An 18,100-nucleotide genomic window follows, 5' to 3' on the forward strand; every position below is an offset into this window, starting at 1 on the left:
ATTAACTGAGTATTCATAGCCTGGGATGTCAAAAATAAGTCTCCGTTGTGTTTCGGATGAGGTAGAGAAACCAAGGAACTTCGATTTTATAGATTTTGTTAGTTTGCTACTGTTTTACAATCTTCGGCAGCAAAACTTGTAAGTGGGTAGGAGTAGGACAAACTTTTTATTTTTAGTATGAAACTGATTTTGATGGATCAACATAAATATTAATGAGACTACTTTCTACAGATCGAGAATTTTTTTTTACTTTGCAAATATTCCACATATCCCACCATAGTTATCATATTTCTTTTTATTGTAATTAAGAGATTTATCTTATTTTATTCTCTCTTATATTTTACCATCTCTTTTATTCTCTCTTCGGCAAAGAAATGGGAAGATTTGACCTTATTTCCTTGCATTTCTGGACTAATGAACACGATCAAAGTGTTACGAGATAAAATAAGTTGGGAAATTAATAAAGAAAAAAAAAAGACAATTTGGGAAAAGAGGTGTAAATTAGGATAATCTGAATGTATTTACAGAATGTGGTAGCGTAGGGCCCCTGAGCTATATCTGCATTGGCTTATGGTGGCAACAAAGCCCAACCTAAACTCTACTTCATGGCTTTTCCCCACAGCAAGCACTAAAATAAACTACAAATAATTGACTTCAAAATGAGATGATGCATCTATAACCTAAATGTCAAAACTGAAGCTGCTGCTGCTGCTGCGCTTAATAGAATTCACACTTTGTACATCCTGCACAGCTTATTCTGCTGCCGCGTGAGTCAGGACAACGATACTCCTCCACTCCCTGTGTTCCACTCAGCCATTTAGCTTTGCCAAAAATTGGTTCAGATTGTATTCTTCAGTGTATTGTGATTGGTCCCACAGTTCTTCTAGCCCGCCAAGAATTGACTTTAGTCCCTTGCCCCTGCCGGGCAGTTTTGCTTCATCGGCACCTGCCTTTGACGATTTAGAGGCTCGTGCTCCCTGCATAACAAACAGGTCATTCATGAGACGGAAATTATGTGAAGCAATGTCACTTCTGCAGAATGCTGAGAGCAGTATTACCTTTTGGCCTTCGGCGGAAGTGAATAGATCAAGTAACTGATCTGTGTTCATTGTGTTCATGCTAGCGTTGTCTGCATTTATCACAGTATTAGCTACTGACACTTTGAACTTTTGGAGACTCATCACCTTCTCCTCTAAGGTGCCTCGCATGATAAGACGGTGGACATTCACAACTTTCCGCTGGCCTAACCTGTGAGCTCTGTCCATTGCCTGCAAGTGTTGCAGAAATCCGATGAAGGTTTTGTATTTTTCTTATTTGTAAAAGCATGATTCATACAATTATCGACCTTATAGCAAGTGCATTTACTAAATTCACATGGTATGGAGACGGTATCAATAAATTTAGTATTCCTTCATGAAGCAACCATAGACAAATAGGTGTTAAGGGGTCATATCATCACTATTTCAGATTAAATAAAAAGGCCTACTCAAAAGTGTGACTTATGCAAGTCATATAATGTGTAAAAATTATGGATTATCTTATGCTAAATCTCTCTCCCCAATTAGAGCTGTTGTCCTGTTCTTGGTCAAAGATATCAATCATGTTTAAAATCAAGTCGGGTTTATCAAACGTTTGGCCCGATTGGTATGGAAGGGATCCAATCACTTAGACAGTTCGCTAGGGGTTTCAAATAGAAATAATGGATTGTTCATGGCAACTGGCAATAAGCTGAAGCCAATACTCATGTTCTATAATTGATAATTCAAAATTCACAAACTTTGTTATGAGCATTAGAACATTGCAATCAGTGGATCTAAGGATAAAAAGCAGATAATTAACATTGCAAAAAAAACCATAAATTCTACCCTTTAAGAAAACCTGCCAGAGAATACTAATAGTAGATAGTGCTGACTCTATCCGTACCTGGTGATCTCTCATGGGATTCCAGTCATGCTCCATGAAAACAAGGGTATCAGCCGATGTCAAGTTCAAACCAAGGCCACCAACTGAAAGCAATAATATAAGGTTCAAGTCACAATTACAAATACTTTACTTTCTTAGCTTTAGCAAGTGAAAGAGATCCCACCATGTGTTGTGAGCAGCAGAGCATCAATTGTAGGGTCAGAGTTGAATGCTTTGACAATTTCAAAGCGTTTCTCAGGTTCGACAGATCCATCCAAACGCAAATATGTAACACTGCTTGGATGGAGACATAAGCAATCATTATCAGACATATCTCGCAACGAAGATATCTATATTAATAAAGAGAACCCCTAGAAAACTCTTAAATATTTTGACAAGAACAGGTGCTACTCACTTTTTCATATGCGTTTGAAACAAGTCTTTTTCAATAATGTCCAAAAGAGCCTGCATAAAGAGTCACGGTTATAAAATAAGAAACCTAACACTCACGAGCAGTTTTCATTGACAAGAGATACGGAATTCATTACTTTGTGTTGTGCAAATATCAGAACTCTGTGCTGACCAACAGAAATTGCACCCTCGGAATTGGATGCATCAACTCCTATTCCACACTCTTCCATTATCTCCTGAAGAGCAACAAGTTTAGGCGAATGGTATAGCTTATGAAGCTCTGAAGCGATATCAGAGTTTGCAGGAACAAGTTCAGATAGAACAGGCAGCAGTGATTCTGGGATTCTTTCACCAACAACCAGTAACGGATGACTACAAAGTTTCAACAAATACTGAAGTGCCTGAAACAGAAAACGGAGAGGTTATTAAGGCATGATAGATTCAAATAGATTTGTCACAAGAACACTAAATACCTGGAAAACATGTGAAGATGCCTTGGGTGCCGGTGCTGCATCTTCATTTTCTGTTACTATATTTGAGATTTCTTTTCTGACATGGGAACCAGAAAACTGCTCATACAGTTTCAGTTGTACAGGGCTCAAGTCGCAATATCTGTCCTGAATAATCTTCTCAGGCAGATCAGATAAGACTTCTGCTTTTGTACGGCGCAAAAGGAAAGGCATGACCTATAATAGAGAAGCACCCAACCAAACATGATGGATTACGAATTTGCAGAAAAACCTCATCTGAATGCTGATAGGTTGTTTCAGTGGATAAAAGGTTCACAATTAAAACAAACACCTGCTTGTGCAATGCTTCCATAGCCAGTATCCCTCCTTCTGCATCTTTTGCTGAACATTTGGGGTCCCGGGCTGCTAACAGAGGCTTCCCATAAGTGGCCTGAAACTGTTGAAGCACCATGCTTAGACTACTGACTAATAGATGCTCCATCACATTATATTAGTATAGACAAGTAGTGGTTGATCATGGTTCCCCTGATATTGCAACATGAATTTACTGTATAGGTGGTCCCTCTGTTTATTAAATAAAAATGATACTAATAAAAATATTCCCACATAAATAGGACTTTGGTAGAAGAGGAAAATAATTTTTTTAATGGATAATTGCATCACAATATATCCAGTTTCCACGGGCAATCCTCATAATATCAGCTATCCTCATTAGAAAGGCCTATTTTCACTTAGAACTACAAATAACTTCACATGCTAATTTTCAAGAACACACATATATATACACAGTATCATGCTCTGCCATATAGAAACTAATGCCCTGGAAAGTATGAACAGCCAATCATATCCTTCTTGAGTCTTAATTGCAGTATATACTTAGCATATATAAATTTATGTCAAATTCTAAGTATGTACCGCACAACACTAAGAGAATGTTAATCCATAAGCATGTGATGCTATGACATAATATGATCCACTGACCATAATGACATGGATAAACAAATAAAAAACAGTGTCCAAAAGTGAGATATATATGGCATACTTGTCTTTCCGTTCCAAGAAAACCTGGCATAAGGAAGTCAAAAAGAGACCAAAGATCCAACACATTGTTCTGAAAATGGAAAGAGTTTTAGTCAATAACCAGCACAAACTTATGCTTGCAAATGGAACATAAACCAAATGACAAACCTGGATAGGTGTTCCACTCAATATGAGGCGATGCTTAGCCATAATCTGTTTCACAGCAACTGTGACTTTAGACTTTGAGTTCTTTATAATGTGTCCTTCATCTAGGACACAATAATTCCACAGGAACTGCTTGAGATGATCAATATCTTTCCGGACAACATCATATGAAGTTACAATTGCATTATGCTTGCTAAATTGCGGTCGCAACGAAGATCGCTCTTGAGCAGAACCAATGTATTGAAGTGTTGTCAAAAGAGACGGATCAATAAACTTCTCTATCTCGTAGACCCAGTGTCCGACAAGGGTTGAAGGACATATAATTAATGATGGTGGCAAATCCTCATCCTTATTTGCAGCAACATGCTCAGTTATATCAGATACCACAATTGCTGATGACTGAAGGGTCTTACCGAGGCCCATATCATCACATAAGATTCCATGAAGATTGAACCGTCTTAAAAATGCTAGCCAGTTTATACCTTCTTGTTGATACCTGAACGTAAAAAGAAAAGGCAAAAATACGAATAAACAACATATACCAGTCAAAGAATATAGTTCAGATGGCAGGGGGAAATGTAAATCAGAAATGAGAGATGAGAATAAGACAGGAATTAATACTAATACATTAATACTTGGAAGAATAATGGCAAACCAAATGCTCAGGCATATAATAAACATAGAAGGTCAAAACAGGAAAAGTAACAAAATAAGACTAATCCTAGGGAAAATTCTCTTTTTATCAAACAGATAAAAGTCCTCTTGAAAAGTTGAAAGAGTCCCAAATAAACAAAAGGACAAATCTAATAGCATCAAATACAGTTAATTTTCTGTGTGATCTTTAAAAATCCACTGCTGACCTGACCTAAAAAGCATCTTCTCCCCGATCTAATGAAGGGATTCCTTCAAGTTTTTAAATAGTCCTTTTCCTTCCTAACCAAAAAGACTAACATAATGCTGGGACAGAATGATCTATTTCAAAATTTATGAATCAAAACCAAGCCTGTTAAAGAGTACCATGCTATGGAAAAAGAAGGCAGTTCTTCCTACTGCATTGACAATAAATCATGTGTTACACTTGTTTAATCCAATATAACGCAAAAATCAAAATGCAGAAAAATTATAGGCAGAAAAGTGTAGTTACCTCCGAAGAGTAACTTTTAGCTCAAATGGTAGTTTGTAGTCTTCAATATGAGAATTGTCAACTAGCTGCTCCAGAAATTGTGCATCCTCCTTATTTTTGGACATACGGTCAGTCAAGCCAACAGGCGGAGACACACCACGTGCTAGTGGAAGAAGTGGCACCAGGGTAGCAAAACTATGTGTTACAGTCTGTCTAACCGAGTGATCACAGTCACTCATGCACCGCAAAAGAGGGACAACCAACAAAGGAGCATATGGGACCAGTTCCAAACCCAATCCATGTACTAGCAAACTAACAAGCATGCCAGCCCCTTGTCTGGCATGCACAGATGACATATCGCCTAACATGGGAACAACATTCTCAATAAATGGCCCCATGACATCCAAAGTCATCGACTTAGCCATTGCTGTGATACATCTTGAAGCAGCTAATCTTATAGCAATATGAGTATGTCTTACACATCTGAAAATGCATGGTAAGAGAGTTAGCATTTTCTGCCTGAGTGTTGCCTCCAGGGAAGGAGCAATCGAACGAACCACCTGCCACAACCAAAGAAAAACAAAAATAAGAAAAGAGTGAGATATTTTACCTGATATCAGTAGTAGTTATTCGATTATGCAGTCATTTATCATTATAATGCATAAAAATAGCCGACTCTTAATATAGCATTTACATATACATAGATTAGGTTTATTTCCAGCTACATTTATGATCATAATTATCATGGTGTATTTTCAGGTTATACTCACAAAGCCTAGCAAGACCTACTTCCTTCGATGAGTTTATTTTGCATATATCTTAGAAGTAAAACTCAAGGAGAAAGGAGTTTACATTTACTTCAGTTTAATAAAGATTTACTGCAAAAAGTCTTGATTTCCTTTACATGTGTCATTAAAAAAACAGAATGCTTACTTGGATATTGTTAATCAGAATCTGAGGATCGTTGACAGAATTAATAGACTGATCAATCAGCTTCTCATCTTCCGGAGTCAGGCATTCATGATTACAAGGCTTGAGGACCTCAACAAGGCAATGCCAGATCTTAGGAAGTTTGTCAAACAAAGAATCACCAAACTTTATGCATAAATATTTCAATGCAAGTTCAGACCCCCGTCTGCTAATGAAACCTTCTACTTTCGACCGGTCTTCGCCAGCAGGGAGCATATTAACTTTTGATCTATGCTTACCACTACTACTCCCAGAGGCTAATAGATCATGGTCTTCAATTGACCCAACGGAACTTAGAGCTACTGCCTGGGGAGTTTCACAAGGATCCATGCAAGCAAAAGTACATAAATTCTTAATTAGCTTGTCATTTGGACTGGGTTTGCGTCCGATGCAGTGATAAATAAGCTCTGCTAATGATTCAGCGGCCTTATTTTGAAGTATCTCCTCCTTCAGACAACATAAAAACAGTGTTAAGAGTGAATAGTGATGTTTCTGAACAATAAGTACAAAATACCTGTTCTCTTTTGATGGAAGACATTATAGGCAGAATGATTGGATTGAGTTTCCCTGGAAGCTCTGACATCCAAACAACTGCAGCTGCTAGTAAAGCTGAGACAGTGAGATGCAAATTATTCTGAAACCACAACAAAATAGCAATCAATGTCAGAAAATATCAGAAAACCATCCAGGGAGAGCAGATATGACTAACAATGATTTCAGGAGCAGTGTGTGCTCACAGAAAAATGATAAGAGTAGATCTAAGATACAAAATAATTTGTACTGTGTTGTTCTATTTGCAACTAAAAGCTACCTGGACACACTTGAGATACCCAGAAGTAGTTAATAGTTTCTGCTTTAGAGACTCCAACTCCTCAAATAGATTCCGTCCATCAGATTCAACTTCAGAAATACCATTACCCGTGAATGCGAGTTTTGATGCAAAACTCAATGCATCATCTGCAGTTAAACTCTCAATGTCCACTTCTATAGATGACAAGATATCACTGTACAAGCCAGAAGCCTCTGTAGCAGTATACAATTGGCTTGCCTCATTGCGCATCTTACCATATGTTCTAGAGAGTTCAGCATAAGGTAGGAGAGAATCTTTTGTAGGATATGCTGGGTTACTGCAAGTTAATAAATCTAGCAAACACATTCTAAATTTACTTGAAATCCCAGCAATAACCTCATCAGCCTTGGAAATGTCGTTTAATTCTTTGAACCAAGATATAAGGACCATAGAAACCACCTAACCAGATCAACAAAACAAAAGAAGCCATCAAAATGTTGTCTAACCCATATTCATGCAATAAAAGTCCATAGATTCAAAATTACATAAACACAGAGAAAGACTCCATAGATTTTCCATTGTCCGAAATTTACCTGCCTCTGAACTCCTGACAATGAACTCAACCCCTGCCAAAGTGGATCAAATATGTGCTGCAAAGACGGACCATTTAACTTAGAAGCCATTAAACCCAGAGCTGCTGCTGTAAGCACTCGTGTACAAGTCACCGAAATATCCAAATCCGCACCAACAACTATTTTAGTTGAATCAGCAGAAGCAACCCCATTTCTCTCTAAAGACATGCTTTCTGTGGATTCTAAGGCCTTATTTTTCTGATTTTCACTCTCCAACATTGCTGCTCTAATTTTAGCTGCAGCTTTGACATGGCTTTTACGAGGCAGAGCTACAGGCCAGAACATTTTCGTTGCATCCAACAGAGAGCCATATGGAGTGGTAGCAAGCTCAATCCATGAAGAGAAATACAATTTGACAGCATTTTCTAAGTCTTCCACCGCACACTGTTCAATCAGAATGGTATATTAGTGCCAAAATTGTAGGAAGGGGGAAGAAAAGAAAACTTCAAACAAACTTCATATATTTTAAGCATAATACTGAGATGGATGAGCTTACAGGATACCATACAGAGGGTGAGCAGGCAAAAAAAATATTTAAACAACAGCTAAAAAGACAAAAGAGCTGAGCTACAACATAAAGTGAAAACTAAACAGATAGATCTTACTTTAGTTAAGAGATTCCAGACCCTCTCAGAGCACAGTAGAATCTCCTCATTTGATTCAAGAAGCAGGTTCTGGAAAACAATCCTAAGGGTATCACCAACTATGAAAGAAGGCCAAATTGAGCTAGACTCATCCGTAATGCTCCTCCTGTAGCCAGCTTCAAGCAAGCGTTCCTGCAAACATGTAATTTTATTAGGAGGGTCACACAATTAAATTAAATCATACAAGGCTTTAGTACCAGGGTACGGATGGCTGATAAGCGAACAGAAGTGATGCTGTGCCTCATAAAGGGCCATAACCGTGGGGCCAGAGTTGATAGCATATAAGGGTTCTCTAGAGAACCCATTCCTTCTTCTAGATCATCTGTCGGATCAATTTCATTAAGGTCAAGCTCAGGTTTCTCTTTAGAGCCCAACGTACCAAAAGTCTTTGGAATCATCTCCTCTTGAGAATAAATTTCTGCTAATAGATTCATTACACTGCAAATAGAGATCAGAAAATGTCAAATTTCGAGAAAATAATTATTGAACACTCACACACACACACAAAATGCCAAAATTCAAGGAGAAAATAATTATGGTAACATACAATTCAAGTGCAGATAATTATCATTTTGAAACCTGCAAGAACACTTTATTCTTGATAAGTTTGCCAGTGTAATTACCTAAAAGCTTTCTTTTTTCCCACCCTAGTTAATAGCAACACTGTGTTCCTAATAAGCTATCTTTCACTCTGTTATTGCTTAGAAACTAAGAACTGAGCTATAATCTTTATAAAAAAATTCTTTCATCGCTAACTTTGCCTGGGACTTTTCCAAAGAACAGGAGATGTGCGTGCACATTATAGCAATGAATTGATTAATCCAATTAACAAACACATGAATACAGCTACAACCATAAAAATATAACAATGAACTTACTGCTCTACGAATTAAGAATAAAAAGAAGAGAACAATGGAAGGAAAGGAGATAAGATCAACAATAGGTCGGGAGAGACAACATATACATCAAAAGTGCACAAGCATTAAAGGAATATGCGATGAGTAGCAAGTAAGACAGGTCAAAGCATGAGAGACAACATTTACATCAAAAGTGCACAAGCATTAAAGGAATATGCGATGTAGTAGCAAGTAAGACAGGTCAAAGCATGTAAGCAAGAAGAAGATAGCTAAAAATTCAAAACTGGGTGAAGAGGATTACATAGAGCTAGATACGCCTAATACTTGAGAAGTGAAGAGGGTCTGTAGTACACAGGTTATCAACCTTGGTATGTGCAGTTTAGTTTGCATCAGTATTAATATATTAAAATTGACAAGAACCTAGAGAAAGAAGACCGGACCACCTACAGGACATGATTTCAACTGATTCAGAATTCCAATATAAAATGAAGTATGTGGGTAAAATAATTCATCTAAAAGCCTAATTAAGAAAACATGTTGTGAGGAAGCACAAATGAACATTGCAATATAGTATATACAATACATTGACACCAAACAAAACACCTGCTAGTCGAAGGACTCAAATCATCCAGGTCAAGCAATATGTCCCATAGCAGCATAATAATACAATGCAATACTGAACCCTTGATCGAAGCAATAGCAGCAGAAGTTGGTATTAGAGCCTCTGCTGCGACAGCTCTAACATCATCGTCAGGATCTTCAAGCCCAGTTCTACAAGCAGGAAGAACAGACCCCAGTAAATCATGTAGCAACTCCTGGTATCATAACAGAATAAGCAATGTCAATGAAAGTTGTGCAACAAAATTGCAAAGTATAAATGCACAAAATCATACAAGAGAAAAACAGATTAAGCATAATTGTTAAAAGCAGCATCAAAAAGAAAAAGTGCCACAAAGGCATTTAAGAGATAATTAAATTTAGTCATCACCAAGTAACATATAAACAGGATAGACGAAGTGAAAATTCTTCACAGCAACACCAAAAATTATAATTTAATAACCATCTATAATCAATTCTTTTAGATGCAAGAAGTCCTATTGCCGTTCTCCATCAACAATACTGAGGCTGCTCGAGATTGGATTACTTAATGTAAAAACCATATTGTTGCACAACATTTATGTGAATTAAGCAAATAGCAGAGAGCACATCTATCACCCTACCATTAACACTAGTTTAAGGTTACACCACACATTGAAGTCTACCTGTCGAACTGCAACTAAATATTTAATGCCCAAAAGACTCCCATGACGAATCTCCCACTCTGGTCTACGCTGAAAGAATAGAAGGAATCATTAAAAAGATGCTGGTGCCGAAAGAGCTTCCCTGAAAAAACGTTAACTTAGAAACTGATGGTTTTATATTCAAATACTAACCTGCATTTGCAATAAAATGTTTAGTGTTTCTCTAACTAATGTTGGAGGCATGTATTTAAGCACAGCACCTAAAGCCTGAGCACAAGTTTCCCTAACTGGCGCGACAACTTGATCAGAGACATAATCACCGAACCTGTAAATTGTCAAATCCACCAAATCAGATCTCAGGCTATTCCATAAACCTTAGGAACAAGGTTGTGAAAGAGTAAAACAAGATATAGAAATATTTAATGAAAATCTACACAAAATTAATAAGTAGTTATTATACTTGGGTCTTGGAGCCACATAGTTTCTAGTTCCTTATGTAGCTTCAGTATTTAGTAATTATATTATAAATACAAAATTATGATCACTGAACTATAATCTAAATCATACCTGTCCAATGACAACACACACAAGAAACGAATTGCACAATCTTGCAGAAATTCACAATTTCTCAGCCATGAATTCCTGGCATCTTTAACAAAGTTCAAGAGTCCAGAGTTTTGAGTAAGATTCTTCAATATATTCATCTTCTCTGATGATTCATTGTCTTCTGTAGATTCCTTCACCTCAGTAGCATCACTAATAGAATGGCAAACGCTCTCAATGCCAGATTGAGATTCCACCTTCATAAAATTAATATCAACTTCTCCAGTTGAACCTGGCATTACAATCAGACCTTCTTCATCAACTTTCATACAGACCTCTAGATCTGCAGTACTGGATTCACTAACAGGGAATGCTGCTTCTTCAGTTTTTGGTTTCTTCAAAATTGGTTCCGATTCATCAGGAGGAACTTGTAAATTCAAATCAATTTCCCTCTCCCGTTTTATCGTAGTGACATCATTTTCAACTTTCAAATTACAAACAGGCAGACTACGGCAGTTCACTTCAGGCATAAGGATCCCTGCACTAGCTCCTTGATAGGTTAATATCTCCCTAAGAGCCATAATACTACCATGACGAACCTCCCAAACTGAAACACAACCAGACAGCTTAATTTCATGAACATATAACATATATTTCGTGCAAAGATCAAAACATGGTACAACAAATAACACTTACCGGGATCAAACATATCCACAAGGAGTTGTTCGACAAAAGTTTGGAAAGGCCAACCCCCATCTCCATCGATTTCAAAACTCTCCTCATCAGAGATTACATCTGTAAGTTGCTGCATTAAAACTAATTTCAGAAACGATCTGGACAATGAAACTATTAGTACGACCAGATATAAAGGAAATGACTTGGTAGAAGGAAATTCAGAAGAACATACAGTACAACTGTAGAATGAAGAAATGTTTAGATGGTACTAAGTTCATATTCGTTGAGAAACTAGAAGATCATTGACACAGAATTTCTGGTGTCCAGTACAAATGTGCTTTTAATCATGAGAATTTCTAACACCTATGGCTATCTAAACCACAAATTTTGCACTAAGTTCATAGCCCGTAGGTTCTCATATATCTCCCAGAACATAATCATGAAAAATAGTTGTAGAAATATATGACCTAATCAGTAAGTCATCAATTTAGCACTTCATAAATTCATGATCACTAGCTCAATAGAGAAGTGCATCATTCTTATTACCAAGTATTAGTCTGACAATTTTGTTTACCATTACTTGATTAAATGGGACATGGAGAAATCTAACTTCTTAGTTCAACAACTTCAATAATTCGCAAACAAAGGCTTAATCCCTGAAAGGCTGAAACAAGGAAAAGTTGCAATTTCTGCCATGTATGTTCTGGCTAGAGCATCAACCTAGTTCTAATTCAGACTGCTAGAAGAACCCTACTGTCCTTGGGATTTGGGAACTTGTGATATGTATCCTGAATTCATCAAAATGTAGTTTAAATATCTCTACATGAAAACTTTAATAAGTTATATCAGTAAACAATTTCCAACCATACCCCTCTGGTGCAGGAAAACCTTGCAAAAAATCATCATAATTAGGATACATTGATACAAAAGATTATAACTTGAGCTAAGCTAAGCTTATTTTGAATAGCATATAAGGTGCAAAAACTCACGAGATGTTAAATCCTACAAAAAAAAAATTGTTTGAGAGTCTGGATTGATGATAAGCATCAAGATACCAATAATACAAGAGTTGTAAATTAAAGATAAAAGGGATTTCAAGATAATACTAAAGGGACCTCACCTTCCTAGAAGAAGGTGAGGTCCTCTTAAACACCACTGCTAAAAACCTTCTTCATATGCAATAGAACGGGGAAGAAAGAAACAATAGAAATTTCCTTATCACCTTATATGAGCTTGATGTGTCAACAGGAATGCTCTTTGGTGATACCATATCATGTGAAGGTGTCACCTCTGTATCCCCGTCTTTTGACCATCCTTTTGACTGGTCTTTTGAATTAATTTTGGCTTTCCGTTTCAAGAGATTTAATTCCCTTGCACTGGGCCTTCGGGATCTGGATGCGGGCACCATGGTTGTCACAAATTTTTGGATGTTATGTGAGCGTTGTGAGGAGAAATACTGAAACGCAGTACCATTCCCAGGGTACGCAACTTTTTGCTCAATAAGGTCCTCGTCTCTTATGACATCATTAACATCCATGAACTCCTCACAGACATCTAAACCTGCATATGAGAAGTCTGCTGTTTTAGAAAATTAAATTTTTTGTTACAAATATGTGGTACTTCAAGAAATTCAATTTTGATACAGTTCAGAATGCACATAGCATGCCTACAGAAAGTGAATTATCTTCTTAATACATGAGCTGTTGACCCCAGGTAACAAAAGCAAATCAAGGGAGACTGAGAAATATTTTACATAACATAGTCTAAGATACAAGTTCAGTTATCAGATATAGGAGAACAAAGAACAGATACCCTAATCTTGCAGAGTAAAAAAGTGTCTAGAAAAATATTAGTAAAAAAACAACCAGGTTTTGCTAATAGTTGGAGAATTTTTGCAAGAACAAGTCAATATACCAGTGTCACAGAAGCACAGTATATTTTACGTCAGCATAAGATATGTAGTAAGAAATGATGGTAAAATCTACGATTATAATTTGTTGCTTTTCTTGCAAAAGAATCTCCCATAAATAAATTAAAAATTAAAAATGGCACTCCTACTCTAAAACTTCATGTGATATGAGTTATGAGCGCACTAATTCACCAGAACAGCAGGGTAACGATTAGCAGATATTTGTGCAGTATGGATGTAACAACAATAAGACTTTCTGCTCCACTTGGAGCACTTTATTATGATAAATCCATTCTATAGGTTATGATAGTCAAAGTAGTGGCACTAACCCAACCGACGCTTAAGATTTTGCTTTTGCCGAGCCAGTCGTTCCTTGGGGTTCTTGCAATTGTCACTTGCAACATCATATTCCTGTAATTAGAATGAGGCATTAACGTCCATGAAAGCTAATTGTCAAAGTAGGGACCATCAGCCTAAAAATCCAATTTAAAACACTAACTAAACCACTTCAAATAAACATATGAAAGAACATGCAAGGAAAATATCATTACAACACTGAAGCACATAAAAATACAACAAGACATTTGATTCAAAGGTATCATTGAGGATATCTTCATAAGGTGAAGAAGCACTGTAATTGATTCATGATAGAAAAGGAAATCAGGCATTATATATGGCAATATCCAAAAAATATGTCACCCTTAAACATCTACGATAAATTACAAAGACATATTTATTGTCTTTCGGCCTCCCAAGTAAATGTACCTGGCCCCCAGACGCCACCAAAGCCCCAAACTCCAACACTTTGTTAAGATCAAAACTGCAAAAGCAAGATTTCAGTCACTTCAAGGAAAAGAATAAGCAACAATTATCTGGGCTCGATCGCGAGATGACACCACCTGTAATATATCCATTCAGCATAGAAATCCTAAGCAAGCAGTTAGAAACAACAGGTAATGAAAAAAAATACAAAGGACATAAAGAGAGAAGAACCTTCCAAAAGAAGTGCCAGCTCCAGTTCTAGAATGCCAGTTGGGCAAAGCCACCACATCATCAAAGGTGGCAGATATCCCAGCTTCCAACATTTTTGCATCAACACAGCTAGACAGTTCAGTCACAGATGTATGTTTGACATTCTCTGCAATAGCCCCAATAGCATGTGCAGCTGCAACCCTGGTATCCCACTTTTTACTACGTAGATATTGTGACACCTGTAACTTTCATTGATCAGGTCGCACTCACATGCGTTGTAACCTCCGTTATAATTAATCGAAATTACTATTAATGACCATAACTGTTTCCTTATTTACACCTTAAGAAAAATAGAGAAAATAAATTCCAGCTTCAAATGTCATAATAAAACTACAATAGTTAAACATGTATTATTACATGTATTACCGGATCCAACAAAGTCTCATTGGTAATTGGTTAATGTATTATGATGTCTTTGTGAGATATGCCAATAAATCTGCTATATTATCATAGCTCGAGAGTGCAAAACATAGAAATGAAGTCACAAGACCCTACCTTACTCAAAAGAGCATTCAGGTCCTGAGGATGTGATTTGGCAATTTCCCCTATCTGCCTTGCTGCAGAAAACCTTGTAGCCTGGGTTGAACCCGCTTACGATTTGTTAAGGAGAAATCATAATTTGAAATACCCCAAATTAACAAGAACAAAAGGAACTACATGGAAGCACGTACAGAAAGGGTAAAAAAGGCGGTTTTAGTTTATTGATGAATGAAAATAGATCCTTGTCATACTTTAACAATGAAAATATAAAAATCCAAAAAAAAAAGTGGTAAGTATCCAGATTCTTAATAGAGGAAAAAGGGTGAGCTAAGAACACTCAACCAAAGATATAAGGCCACATATTGATTTTACGAATTTTTACAATCCCCAAATGAAAAGGTCAGATAAGGATACTGTCTACCAAAGTGAGCAGCCGATGAAGCCGCGACGACTGCTGAGCCATTCTCGAAAAGTTTTACCAATTTCCACTCAGTTCGATACCCACCTAGCTCTTGAAAGTAATTGGCGATCACCAACTGCCATCAGAGATAGCTTCGTCTCCTCTTGCATGCAACTGAGACTATCCAAAATAGATACTGCAAATGCGAAATGCAGCCACAAAATCAATCCAACCGAAGTCTAAACGCAAATATGCGTATGCATTGCAGTAGAGCGCATTTCACATTTCAAATTTATGCAAATTGCAAATCAGTACCTTATATTTTGTGTTGCTTTGCGTTGGCAGCGGTTGATGAGGCTGTGGCAGAACGGAATCGGAGTGAATGAATGCAACGGCGCCAATGGAGGATAAAGAAGGTGCAGCGGCGTCAACAGATCTAGGGATTCTGCTTTTGAAACTCAAACATATGGATGAATTTAAATGCATAAACACCCAGAATCATTCATGAGCAATAAATTCTGCTACAATTCCTAAGACTAATTGATTCCGTGAGCAAGGCGAGGGTTTCGATTTCGATAAACAGCGGATGACGCTCTCTTTTTATAAACATAAATAAATATGTTCAACAACAGAAATCCCATTTTTTTTAATTAAAAATAATGAGCGCTTGCGGTTCGAGAAACGACCCGACCCGAATCGGGATTTGACCGGCTTGGTTTGGCCGACCCGTTTTAACTTTCGCGATTGTCGAATTCGGCTTTGTTGTTGTCGTCTTAAAAATAAATAAAATGTTTAATTAAATCAACAAATAATGTGTTTGTAGAGAAAAATAGGAGTAAATAAAAGTGAAAAAAAACCCTAAATAAAAGTGATCGGTGATTTAAAAATAAAACATACAAAGGGAATTGGTCAATTTTTGGGATACTTTTAACAAGTTTTCCGGTCAAGTTAATAATAATTTGTCAAGAATTTATTCATGTCCACAAAATCCCAACGGCGTGGGGTACATTTAAATTTCTATGCTACAAAATAAAAGGTAGTCATAAAAAATATTCAACAATATTATTTTATTATTGCAAAGTGTTACAATAAATTTTTGTCGTAATAGGTCGAAATGAATGGTGTGAGGGAGGAAAAGAGTATGGCTCCTAATTAATGTTATTTTTAAAGCTTTTTTTCTTTTTCTAACCCTTTATTATTTCTCATATTTCCCGTGATAAAGACCAAATGGCGCGCCAATTTCACTATTTACTGATAATTTGATATATTTATAAAAATATTTATATTTCTTGATTGGCACTTTTTTGGAGACTGTGGGCGTGATAGAATAAATTCCTACAACAATATTGTAAAATAAAGAATCAAATATTTGGGCTTGTACAGTGAAAATACAATGAAAAAAATCGAAAATCGTGAATGCCAAATGTCACATAGCATATACTATATTTTATCATACTCATTCCGTCTCATAAAAATATATGCACTTTTTATTTTCGTTCGTCCTATAAAAATATTGGCATTTTCAATTTATTTATAAATTATGGCCCATCATTATAATTCATTAAACACTAATATTAACGTGGGCTCACTATCCACAACCCCTCTCTTACTTTAGTAAAACATATGTTCATTGATAATTTTCGGTTTTTTACATTGCATATATGTAGCTGGTTGAGTTTGTGCTCCGATTGAAATTTTTATTAACAAGTCAGGTTCAAGTTTTACATTAATGATTGAGTTGTTATTGCTTGGTGACATTAGCTTCACAATTTTCGATTTTTACATTGTATAAATATAGCAAGTCGAGTTTGTATCCAGATTGAATTTAGTTTTAACAAATTATGATCACGTTTGGCATTAATAGATTTAATTGCTATTAGTTTACCTGGCAATAATCCATTCCACCTAATTAGCAACCCTATTTGTCAGGTTACTAACTTCAATTGTACTCTCCCCGCCCTATAAAAATATATGTATTTGAAATGACACGAGTGTTAATGCACAATTGGTAATGTAAGATATAAAACTGAAACTAAAAGCCTGACAATAATGGTTGGCTTATCAGGTGGATTGGATTATTATTAAGTTGACCTAATAACGACTCAATCCGTTAATGTCAAATCTGAACATGACTTGTTAATAAAATCTGCAATCTAAACACGAACTTGACCTACTACACTCAAATTCAACCATGACCATACATAATAATAATTTATTAGTGGCAGCCAACTTATATCGATGCAACACGATAATGACACGAAACCGATGACAGACAATAACCTCTTAAGATTGCGCCCCCTCCCTGAAATTAAATTTTATAGAAGTTAGATAGGAAAACAACCCACTCCACTGCATTTGTTTTTAGATTTGTAGTGGACTTCAATATTTGGGCCTTTTACACTTTTCATGTTTTTAATTATAGCCCAGGACTTCATCATATGGGCATTTTTCTTATTTTGTTATGTTTATTCAGTTCCCAATCTTATGTTTAAATCATCGAAATTGCATCAGACAATAGAATTTGAACTCTTAATTCGAAATTAGCTGCTAATAGGTTAACAAAAAATGAAAACTTATTCACTTGAAAAAAAAGGAATGAGATTGAAGGCATGCACAAATATTTTTTACTATCTTCTTCACAAACTCAATTTTATCCTAATCTAAATGGTCATGATAAACACCTTTACTTTTTATTATTAATTTCATTGCTTCACTAGCTTAATTTAATTTGCATTATTTCTTCTTCCACTAAGACGAGTTTACTGTTGTTATGCACCATTGCCATTTTGAACATTTGTTGGGTATTAAATTGTTATGTAGGTGGTGGTTGTGTGTTT

The 18,100-nt window shown here is 36.3% G+C and overlaps 1 protein-coding gene across 2 annotated transcripts; it reads right to left on the minus strand.

Annotated features, from left to right (window-relative positions):
- Positions 1-481: 481 nt before the first annotated feature.
- LOC121780810 (TATA-binding protein-associated factor BTAF1-like) lies at positions 482-15,861 on the minus strand. 2 transcript variants are annotated; one of them, XM_042178441.1, is made up of 29 exons: positions 15,579-15,861; positions 15,278-15,459; positions 14,879-14,973; positions 14,345-14,562; positions 14,117-14,171; positions 13,681-13,762; positions 12,665-13,002; positions 11,464-11,572; positions 10,792-11,374; positions 10,417-10,549; positions 10,246-10,314; positions 9,587-9,798; positions 8,324-8,564; positions 8,088-8,258; positions 7,444-7,866; positions 6,872-7,309; positions 6,575-6,694; positions 6,025-6,507; positions 5,113-5,651; positions 3,972-4,464; positions 3,826-3,894; positions 3,115-3,219; positions 2,787-2,999; positions 2,451-2,714; positions 2,318-2,367; positions 2,087-2,196; positions 1,924-2,006; positions 1,059-1,268; positions 482-977 (listed from the first exon to the last, which is right to left on the minus strand). In XM_042178441.1, exons 2-29 carry the CDS (start codon positions 15,324-15,326, stop codon positions 810-812), a joined length of 6,123 nt encoding a protein of 2,040 aa, XP_042034375.1. In that variant the 5' UTR covers positions 15,327-15,459; positions 15,579-15,861; the 3' UTR covers positions 482-809. The 2 variants fall into 2 exon arrangements, with proteins under 2 accessions (XP_042034375.1, XP_042034376.1); XM_042178442.1 differs by lacking the exons at positions 14,879-14,973; positions 15,278-15,459; positions 15,579-15,861 and having other exon boundaries at positions 14,117-14,250; positions 14,345-14,484.
- Between the last annotated feature and the right edge of the window lie 2,239 nt (positions 15,862-18,100).

This window comes from Salvia splendens, chromosome 20 (genome assembly GCF_004379255.2).
Source record: "Salvia splendens isolate huo1 chromosome 20, SspV2, whole genome shotgun sequence".
Lineage (NCBI taxonomy): Eukaryota > Viridiplantae > Streptophyta > Magnoliopsida > Lamiales > Lamiaceae > Salvia > Salvia splendens.

Excerpts from the sequence above, each read along its gene's own strand:
- LOC121780810 (XM_042178441.1), bottom strand. The coding sequence starts at position 15,326 with ATGGCTCAGCAGTCGTCGCGGCTTCATCGGCTGCTCACTTTGGTAGAC. Across the intron at positions 14,563-14,878 it reads TGAATGCTCTTTTGAGTAAG|GTGTCACAATATCTACGTAG; the intron begins GTAGGGTCTTGT and ends TGAAAGTTACAG. Across the intron at positions 2,368-2,450 it reads TGATATTTGCACAACACAAA|GCTCTTTTGGACATTATTGA; the intron begins GTAATGAATTCC and ends CTCTTTATGCAG.